The following is a 10,330-nucleotide window of genomic DNA, read 5'->3' as shown; positions in this document are numbered from 1 at the left end:
TTTTTTATAAAAATTAATTCAGGATAAAATTTTATTACAAGTGAATTATATTTGTTTAATCAAATAATTTATTCCTTTATTTATGTTTCTATTACATGAAATATTACAAACAATATGACAAAAAAATGGTTTTAAGTCAGTTATTTCTATCTTTTGTTGTAGTGTGTCAGTGGAAATATCAGTTTACATTTCCAAACATTCATTTTGCCATTAATTGTAATAATCCAGTGAGATTTTTGTTTGCACAAGGAGTCTGACAACAGCCAGTGCTCCACACAGAGATCTGATCTCATCATCATCCAGTCTGTCTGGAATGACATGAAGAAACAGAACAAACTGAGACAGACTCAATCCAGAAGAACTGTGACAACGCAAAGGATGCTCACAACAAATTTTGATTTAATTTAGTTAATAGAAGTTAATTGATAAATTAAATCTATTTATGACATTATTTTTGACAGCATCCTCAACAGCATTTTTACACAAGTGCCTACATTTTTTAACAGTACTGTAGCTTTGCAGGTAGGTTTCTTGAAGCATCTTGGAGACGTGGCCACAGGTCTTCTGGATTTAGTCTGTCTCAGTTTGTTGTTTCTTCATGTCATTCCAGACAGACTGGATGATGATCAGATTAGATCTCTGTGTGTGGAGCACTGGCTGCCGTCAGACAAAAATCTCACTGGATTATTACAATTAATGGCAAAATGAATGTTTGGAAATGTAAACTGATATTTCAACTGACACACTACAGCAAAAGATAGAAATAACGGACTTAAAACCATGAAAAAAGGGATCATGAAAATTGCATGTTATTTTTTATTTAGTACTGTCCTGAATAAGCTATTTCACATAACAGATGTTTATATATACTCCACAAGACAAAATAATAACTGAATTTATAAAAATGACCCCATTCAAAAGTTTACATACACTTGAATCTCAATACTGTGTGTTGTTTCCTGAGTGATCCACGACTGTTTTTATGTTTTGTGATAGTTTTTCATGAGTTTCTTGTTTGTCCTGCTGTTCTTCAGACAAATCCTCCAGCTCCTACACAATCTTTGGTTTTCCAGCATCTTCAGCATATGTGAACTCTTTCCAACAGTGACCGTACGATTTTGAGATCCATCTTTTCACACTGAGGACAACTGAAGGACTCATACACAAATATTACAAAAGCTGAAAAAATGTTCTGATGCTTAAGAAGGAAACAAAGCATTAAGAGCCAGGGGGTGGAAACTTTTTGAAATGGACGATTTGGAAAGAGTTTACATATGCAGAAGATGCTGGAGAACCAAATATTGTGTAGGAGCTGGAGGATTTTTCTGAAGAATAGCAGGCAGTTGAACTGCTCAGGACAAAAAAGGGACTGATGAACAACTATCACAAAACATAAAAACAGTCGTGGATCACTCAGGAAACAACACGCAGTATTAAGATTCAAGGGTATGTAAACTTTTGAATGGGGTCATTTTTATAAATTCAGTTATTATTTTGTCTTGTGGAGTATATATAAACATCTGTTATGTGAAATAGCTTATTCAGGACAGTACTAAATACAAAATAACATGCAATTTTCATGATCCCTCATATTTTAAATAAAAAAAAAACTAGGCAACGTCCTTGACACCAGCGGGGACGTTCTGAGGACATTCTGGGAATGTAAAATTTCTAGCGGGGGAGAATAAGGCCTGAAGTTAGGAAGAACATTTTAAGGAAAATATAATTATATTTTCATAATGATTTTGTAAAAACACCCCTGGACAAATGCCCACAGAGGGCATCACTTCCCACTTTGATAATTACTGTAGTTACCATGTTCTGAACATCACATCCTTTCTTTTCCCCCCAGATTTAATCTATCTAGGTGGTTGAATAAAAATATTTGGACTTTATATCTAAAAATTACCTCAACTTAGCACCAGCAAGCTTGTTAGCTAGACAGTTAGCATCAGTTAACAATATTTACTTATTTTCAGTATGGTTTTGAATAAACATTCATGTCTGTCTACTCGGCTAGTAAATCCAAACAATATAAAAATGTATACTGTTGATAAACAATATAAAAACAGACATCACATAGGGCTAAATGCGTAGCATTTTAATAAAACTGTTAACGTTATGGCAGCGGGGAATATGAACGTGCATGAGTTATTTTATTTAATCTGTGTTATTTTAATGTTTCAGGGTTTTTTTTAACCTAAAACATTGAGACACTGATGTTGATGCGTCTGCATTCAAGCATTTAAGTGGGCTTAAATAGATCACACTTTACAGCAGATTTAGTTCACAAACAACTGACAGTTTTGACCTAAATATGATTTTCAGTTACAATAATTAATCCTAAAATTCGACATTAGTAACTTACTTTTAGCAGCATCAGTTGCGCACGCTCACAAGATCTCCCGGTTCTTACTTGTGAATTCAGTTAACTGGAGACTCGCACTAGGGTTGGGCTGATAAGACGATGCCATCATCCATCGCCAATGGCTGACAGACATCACGATGTTAAGCTGACATTGTGATCCCCCCCCCCTCTCCTGCAATCCGCCGCATCCCAGTTCCATGTTCAGAAAGGAAATTAAGTGTACTATGGAAACCCTAAAGGGAATAAATAGCCTACGAGATGGGAGGATACAAATATTTCAATTCGTTTTCTCGCAGTTATATAGTTGGGTAAATATAGACGACTGTATATAAATTGCAGGCATCAGGGAGCCGCTATTGAAACCGCTTTCGATTGCGCACTCATTTTACTTTCACTTTTGAGATTCGCGATCACAAGGACTCTATACTATGGAGCGGCAGTACTTACCACACATTTGACAAGATTAAATGTTTGTCATTGGTGCTCAGGATCTGCAAATCATTCGCCATCATCCTATCAGACATTTCTCCTTACTTTGTGTATGTGGTAAGTGAACTTTCATGTACTGTAATGCAACAGGCTACCGCTAGCAAACGGCTAACCTTTTTTGCGAACCGATTTAAAAGGTTAATTGAAAAGAATCAGTTCGTTCTTGAATCAGACACCGCTTCTGCGTGTCGGTGCACGTGATATATTATAAGGAGTAACGATATGTTGTATGAAATGTAGTGACGTAAAAAGTACGATCTTATGCTTTGGAATGTAGTGAAGTAAAAGCAAAAGTCACTCAAAATAAAACTACTACAGTAAAGTACAGATACTTCAAAAATTTACTTAAGTACAGTAACAAAGTAAAACTACTACGTTACTGTCCACCACTGCGTGTGCGTCTTTTTAAAGACGACGTTGCGTCTGGCAAACTCGACGCTGCATCTTGCTACAGATAACACATCAACCGTGCATTTCTAGATGTGGTCGTTATCTGGTGTCGGGTGATGGTCATGATCGCTGCCTCACGTGTCTCGGCATTAAGCATGCTGAGGTGGCGTTTGTGGATGAGTCATGTTCTTATTGCGGGAAGATGACCATCTAGGAGTTGTGGACCAAGCTCCGTTACCTCAAAAGGGGCGGAGCGCCATTGCCTCTGCTTCGATCTAGTTCTCGTTGTGGCGGCAGTCAGGCAGTAGCACGGGCGGTCTGAGGGTAACAGTGATCGCAAACCCTCCAGGGAACCAACCCTCGGGGGACCATCACTCCTCTTGCACTCTGCAACCAGTTGAGCTGCCAAAGGAAGGTGTTGGGCCCTCTACAAGGAGTGTACCAGCAGTATCCTTCGGCGCTCCTCCTGACAATCAGATATCGAGAGGGAGAGCCAGAGCTTTCTGGAGATGAAGATTCGGCTGCGCTGCTGCCCTCTGGGACTGTAGCAATGCCTGAATCAGATCTGGAAATGACGGCTATGCTTTCCCGGGCCGCCGTGAGGGTAGAGCTCGAGTGGAGACCTCCACTGTGTCCTGAGCCCTCAAGGTTGGACGATTGGCTCTTCGGGGTGGCCCGCCATGGTTCTCAGCGCCCTGACCCCGTGCCATTCTTCCCGGAGGTGCATGAGGGGGCTTATCAGATCGTGGAAGGCACGTTTTTCTGCTGGAAACCGACCTGCTAACTCCTCCTCCCTCACCCCTCTCGACGGTGGTGCAGCAAGGGGGTATACGGGGGTCCCCCCCGGTGGAGTGGTCAGTTGCGATGTAGCTGTGTCGTAATACTGCCTCCACCCTGCAGGGCAAACCGTGCCTCTCTTCCAGGGTCTGTAGGTACTTGTCTGGTCTGTCCGGCGATGCTCATGTGGCCTGTGGAGAAGCTGCCTCTGCCTTACATGCTAAATCTCGGAGGGATCTGCACGAGGATGGTCACGATACGGAAGTTCTGAGAGATCTCTGAACCGCAACTGACCTCACGCTCTGAGCGACGAAGGTCACTGCAAGTTCTCTGGGTCGTGTGAGGTCCACACTTGTGGTCCAAGAGCATCACCTCTGGCTGTGTCTGGTCGACATGAGGGATGCTGACAAGTTCGGTTCCTCAAGGTCCCTGTGTCCCAGACCGGCCTGTTCGGCGACGCAGTCGAGAACATGGCCCAGCAGTTCTCGGCTGCACAGGAGCAGACTGAGACTATCCGACATGTCCTGCCCCGGCGGGCAGCTGCTGCCTCCACCCGTCCACAGCACCCCAGCCTGCTCGTCGCTGAAGGGCTCCTGCGGACCATCAGACTCGGTTATGTGATTCAGTTCGTCCGGTACAGATCAGTACAAGGTCAAGGTTCTGCCCTTTGGGCTATCCCTGTCGCCCCATGTCTTCACGAAAGTTGCGGAGGCAGCCCTTGTTCCCTCTGAGAGAGCAGGGCATTCACATTCTCAACTACCTCAACGACTGGCTCATACTAGCTCAGTCTCAGGATCAGTTGTGCGAACACAAGGATTTGGTGCTCTCACAGCTCAGTCAGTTGGGCCTTTGCGTCAACTGGGAAAAGAGCAAACTCTTCTCAATACAGAGGATCTCTTTTCTCGGTGAGGAGTGGGATTCGATCGAACAGACTACGCTTCACGCAGGAACATGCTCAGTCAGTGTTGAACTGCCTGAATACATTCAAGAGCAGGACAGCGGCCAAACCCTCACCCCGTGGTCAGACCTTGCGTTTCTCCGGGCAGGAGTGCCCCTAGAACAGGTCTTTAGACATACTGTGGTTTACACGGATGCCTCTGCCACCGGCTGAGGGGCCACGTACGATGGGCATGAAGTGTTGGGGGTTTGGACATGCCCCCAACTGCACTGGCATGTCAACTGTCTAGAGTTGTTAGCAGTACACCTTGCCTTGAACCGTCTCAGAAGGTGCATACGAGGGAAGCACGTGCTGGTCCGAACGGACAACACTGCGACCGTTGCGTACATCAACCGACAAGGTGGTCTACGATCTCGTCGCATGTCGCAACTCGCCCGCCACCTCCTCCTCTGGAGTCAGAAGCATCTGAGGTCACTTCGTGCCATTCACATTCCGGGTCTGCTTAACTGTGCAGCCAACAAGCTGTCATGAGCTGCACTCCCCGGAGAGTGAAGACTCCATCCCCAGATGGTCCAGCCTCTCGCTGCCAGTTGTTTTACTCCCTTACCGAGGGAACACTCGGCAAGGATGCACTGGCACACAGCTGGCCGCAGGGCCTGCACAAGTATGCATTTCCCCCAGTGAACCTTCTCGCACAGACACTGTGCAAGATAAGGGAGGACGAGGAGCAGGTCCTGCTTGTGGCGCCCCACTGGCCCACTAAGGCCTGGTTCACGGAACTAATGCTCCTTTTGACAGCCCCTCTGGCAGATTCCTCTGATGAAGGATCTACTGACTCAGGGATGGGGCACCCTTTGGCACCCGCTTCCAGACCTCTGGAAACTTCACGACTGGTCCCTGGATGGGACTCAGAGGTTCTCGGTGGCCTACCCCAAGAGGTAGTAGACACCATCACTTCGGCAAGAGCACCGTCTACGAGACACGCTTATGCCTTGAAGTGGAACCTGTTCGTCGACTGGTGTTCTCCTCACCGAGAGGACCCCCGAAGATGCCTGATCAGAGTCATGCTGTCCTTTTTGCAGCAAGGGCTGGAGCGAAGGCTGTCTCCCTGCACCCTTAAAAGTCTATGTGGCTGCGATTGCCGCGTACCACGACCCCGTGGAAGGCAAGTCGGTAGGGAGGCATGACTTGGTCATCAGGTTCCTTAGGGGGGTTGAGAAGGTTAAATCCCCCCTGCCCCCCTCTATACCCTCTTGGGACCTGACTCTTGTGCTGAAAGCACTACAGCAGGGCCCATTTGAGCCTTTGCAGTCAGTCGAGCTAAAGTTTCTTTCAATGAAAACTGACTGTTCCTGACTGCATTGGCCTCCATCAAGAGGGTAGAGGACCCAAGGTTCCTACTACCCCCTTCAGGGATCAGGTAGTGAACATGCGAGCGCTGCCCCCGGAGGAAGCAGACCTAGCCCTAGCTTAGCTTAGCTTTGCTTTGACCCGTCCGAGCCTTGAGATGGTGCGTAGACTGGACTCAAAGCTTCAGGACCTCAGATCAGCTCTTTGTCTGTTACAGAGGCCGACAGAAGGGGAATACTGTCTCTAAGCAGAGGATGGCCTACTGGATAGTGGATGCCATCACCCTGGGTTATCAGGCACAGGGTGTTCCCTGCCTGCTCAGGTTGCGAGCTCACTCTACTAGAAGTGTTGCATCCTCTTGCGCGCTGGCTTGTGGCGCCTCGCTGACAGATAGAGCTGCGGCCAGGGCGACCCCCAACACGTTCGCTAGATTCTATAGCCTTTGTGTGGAGCCCTCGCAGCTCCTGTGTTCTCACCTCAAACGGGTAGAGGCACTGAGAGGCCTCGGTTTAGTGTCGGCTTGCTAAAACTGCTCTAAAGTGACCCCCAACACGTTCGCTAGATTCTATAGCCTTTGTGTGGAGCCCTCGCAGCTCCTGTGTTCTCACCTCAAACGGGTAGAGGCACTGAGAGGCCTCGGTTTAGTGTCGGCTTGCTAAAACTGCTCTAAAGTGTCCGTACTGTAGACCCTGTTGAGCTCCTCCATCCTCTCGGCAGCCAGACGTGGCGGAATGTTCAGCGCCAGGCCCTCACTCGATGAATCCGAGAGAACCGATAGAGGGCTGGGTTCTATATGTAGAGACGTAAGTGGATCCCATATGTGTAAAGTCCATGGTATAGCCTCAGAGCACGTGTTTCCCCGGCAGACTTCTGCCATTTCCAACAGGGTTATAATCACCTCTAATCTTCCATATGCACCTAAACAGTTGTTCATATGTGTAAGTGCTTCCGAAACCTCCTTCGGGAAGGATGGGGCTTCCGCAACGTTCCTGTTCCATGTGGTACGGGTACGTTTTCCCAGTATTATCCAATCTCACTGAGTGGGTAGTGCTACGACAACATTGACTGGCCTTCTTGTTGCGAGCCCCAGCCTTCACCGAAAAGGGGGAGCAGGAGGCTCGCACAGGACACTGGAGGCAGCATCCATGGCGTTTTGGTAGGGATCCCAATTCGTCGGTCATTACCGACGTAACATCGAGAGTGACCGACTGTAAGGGAACGAGGGTTACATACGTAATCGAGACGTTATCTAAAAAGATGATACTTTTTTGGAAAAAAAACTCTTTAAAAAAAATAAAAACTGAATGCTTATTTTACTGACATTCTACTGGTATATATAACTTGCATAATAATTTGGAACACAGTGTATGTAACCATGTAACCTGTAACCATGATAGTTGGAATGTACCCCTAGTCCTAACTTTGTGGATTTGGGCTTCATTGAGAATCATATCTCTGTCTTAGATGCTTTCTTATAAACTTGAGTAAATATGAGACATCTTGAAACAAAATATATAAAAATATTATTCATATTAGTTTTATCTCACTAATTTATCTTTGTCCAGAGGACAACCTAAGGGCAACATCACAGTCCTCAAGTACTAAATTGTGTTCTCTATCAAGTGATCAGCATGATCACCTTGAAACTTCAAAACAATGATTTACAACTAGCTCTCACACATTTACCTTACATAAAGTTCTTATGTGCATTCAAGTTAATCATGTGCATGCAAAAGTAAAAGAAATCTGCACCTGAGGAAAAGCTCGAAGTGTTTCACTAGTGCCCTCAGGTTCTTTTCTGGTATGTGCATCTTCCTCAAGATTTCTGGAAGTTTAACTAAAAAATATAAAAATAAAATAAAGGCTTAAAAATGTAAGTATAATTCCTTTAATTTATGACAACATTTTTAAACATATACAAGAAGCTGATATTCACCAAATAGCCGAAGCAGGTGCTGAGCGCCATAGAGGTAAGAAGGAGGGGGAAGCTGGTCACTCTGAGGGTAGTTTTCTGGTGTCAGTCTCCAGCTCAGAACCTCAAGACAATCACATAGGGGTAGACCAATTTAATGAGCTATTTTGTAAATTAGGTTATAAGCAGTATTGCACCAGAGCACGTTAAAGGGATAGTTCACCCAAAAATTTTAATTTACTGTTAATTTAGATACCCTCGAGCCATCCAAGATATAGAAAGGTGAGTTGATAAATAAAGTTTATTCACTTTATGTGCTTTAGACATGTAAAACATCCATGTTTCATATTTTTTTTCTTTAGTAGAACAGTAAAGATTTTTAGCTGAAGGTGTGGTCCTTAGTGATTCATAAATTTCAAGTCAGTGGCTGCCCTTCTTTGAGAATAAAAAAGCATATTAAGGAACACACATTTAATACCTGTGGCTCCTGACAATATAACAAGGTCTTATGAAGCAAAATGATTGGTCTGTGCAAGAAATTGAACATTATTTACAACATTATTACCTGTAATCCATTGCCTAGAGAAATCCTTGTTTTTTTTCAGCAAACTGGTTCTTTCAAACAGTTTGTTTCAATGAACAGAGTTACTTCACTATAGTTTAAGTAATCACACAATGATGTAAGGTATACACAATTATATTATTAAACCACCCAATAATGATGTGAAACATGGATGTTTTACATGTCTGAAGCACATAAAGTGAATAAACTTTCTTTATCGGCTCACCTTTTTACATAAACAATGAGAAACTATAAAAACTTTCATTTCACTCCTTTATTCAAGTGCTCGGTTTATACATGCACATATTACTGGCTCATCGATCTTCGGCCTGGGTCTGAACTGTTCAGTGTACTGTTGGAGGACCTAGAGTACTGATTGAGTTGGTAAAAACCAGCATGATAGGATCATATACGACAGTATTTTGTAAATTGTTTAGCTTCATAATACCTCGATATATTGTCAGGAGCCACAGGTATTAATTTTGTGTTAGTTGGCATGCTTTTTTATTCTCAAAAAGTAGCAACCACTAACTTTTATGAATTTTGAGTTTTCTAAAAGATTTTATGAATCACCAAGGACTACGGTTTCAGCTAAAAAGTTTCTTTACTGTTCTACTCAAGAAAAAAAGTCACCTACATCTTGGCTGGCCTGAGGGAGGTTTTTGGGTGAACTAACCCTTTAAGTATAGATCCTACATCTCTAACAGTGCAAGCATACAACAATATGATTTAAACTATGCAGAGAATTCGTACCACACCAAAATGCATATTTAGTCTCCATAATTTCTTAATACAATTATGGTTATACAGTATATATTATAAATATATATCTATATATAAACCTCTGTTTATCAGTTTGCACTGGCTACCAATAGCTGCTCGCATAAAATTCAAGGCATTAATGTTTGCCTACAAAACCACCAATGGCTCTGCACCCCTTTACCTAAATTCATTACTTCAGACTTATGTGCCCTCTAGAAGCTTGCGTTCTGCAAGTGAACGGCACTTTATTGTGCTATCCCAAAGAGGCACAAAATAACTTTCTCTGACTTTTAAATTATATGTTCCCTCCTAGTGGAATGACCTGCCCAACTCAGTCCTTAGCCATCTTCAAGAATTGGCTAAAAACACATCTCTTCCATATTTATTTGACCCTCTAACTCTAGCACTCTCTATTCTAACTCTATTCTTTATTTTTTTTTAAAAACTTGCCCCTTTTAGACTTTATTTACTATCTGCTTGTTTTCTTTAAAAAAAAACTAACACTTGCTTCTCTAATCTTTTTGCATTCTATTGGTTTTCTTTTTATTAATTATGCAATTACAATTCTGACTTACTGACTTCTGACTAACAAAACCAAAAAAGGCCTCTAACACTAGCTTGCTCTATTCTATCTGTTTTCTTTTTATTTATTATATGATTTGAAAAAAAACCTTGCTACGTGTACTGCATTAAGCTAACTGAGACTTGTTATAGCACTTGCATATCATTGCTCTTTTGTTGATTTTGATTGCTTCCATTGTCCTCATTTGTAAGTGGCTTTGGATAAAAGCGCCTGCTAAATGTCTAAATGTAAATGTAATG

At 43.2% G+C, this 10,330-nt stretch overlaps 1 protein-coding gene across 2 annotated transcripts in view; it reads right to left on the bottom strand.

Annotated features, from left to right (window-relative positions):
* LOC107571708 (MSL complex subunit 3) overlaps nucleotides 1–10,330 on the bottom strand; it is a 175,422-nt gene that overhangs the window by 41,295 nt on the left and 123,797 nt on the right. The window contains exons 11-12 of one of the 2 annotated variants that reach the window (XM_016258038.1): nucleotides 8,209–8,308; nucleotides 8,025–8,109 (exon numbers count right to left, since the gene is read on the bottom strand). The exons of the other annotated variant lie outside the window; for it this stretch is intronic. Coding sequence (XP_016113524.1) covers nucleotides 8,025–8,109; nucleotides 8,209–8,308 — 185 coding nt within the window. The remainder of the gene's footprint in view (nucleotides 1–8,024; nucleotides 8,110–8,208; nucleotides 8,309–10,330) is intronic. 2 annotated transcript variants of the gene reach the window in all.

This window comes from Sinocyclocheilus grahami, unplaced genomic scaffold (genome assembly GCF_001515645.1).
Source record: "Sinocyclocheilus grahami isolate Dianchi unplaced genomic scaffold, SAMN03320097.WGS_v1.1 scaffold1638.1, whole genome shotgun sequence".
NCBI classification, from domain to species: domain Eukaryota; kingdom Metazoa; phylum Chordata; class Actinopteri; order Cypriniformes; family Cyprinidae; genus Sinocyclocheilus; species Sinocyclocheilus grahami.
Note: the sequence above shows the minus strand (reverse complement) of the source record. Positions and strands in the feature narration are given on the sequence as shown.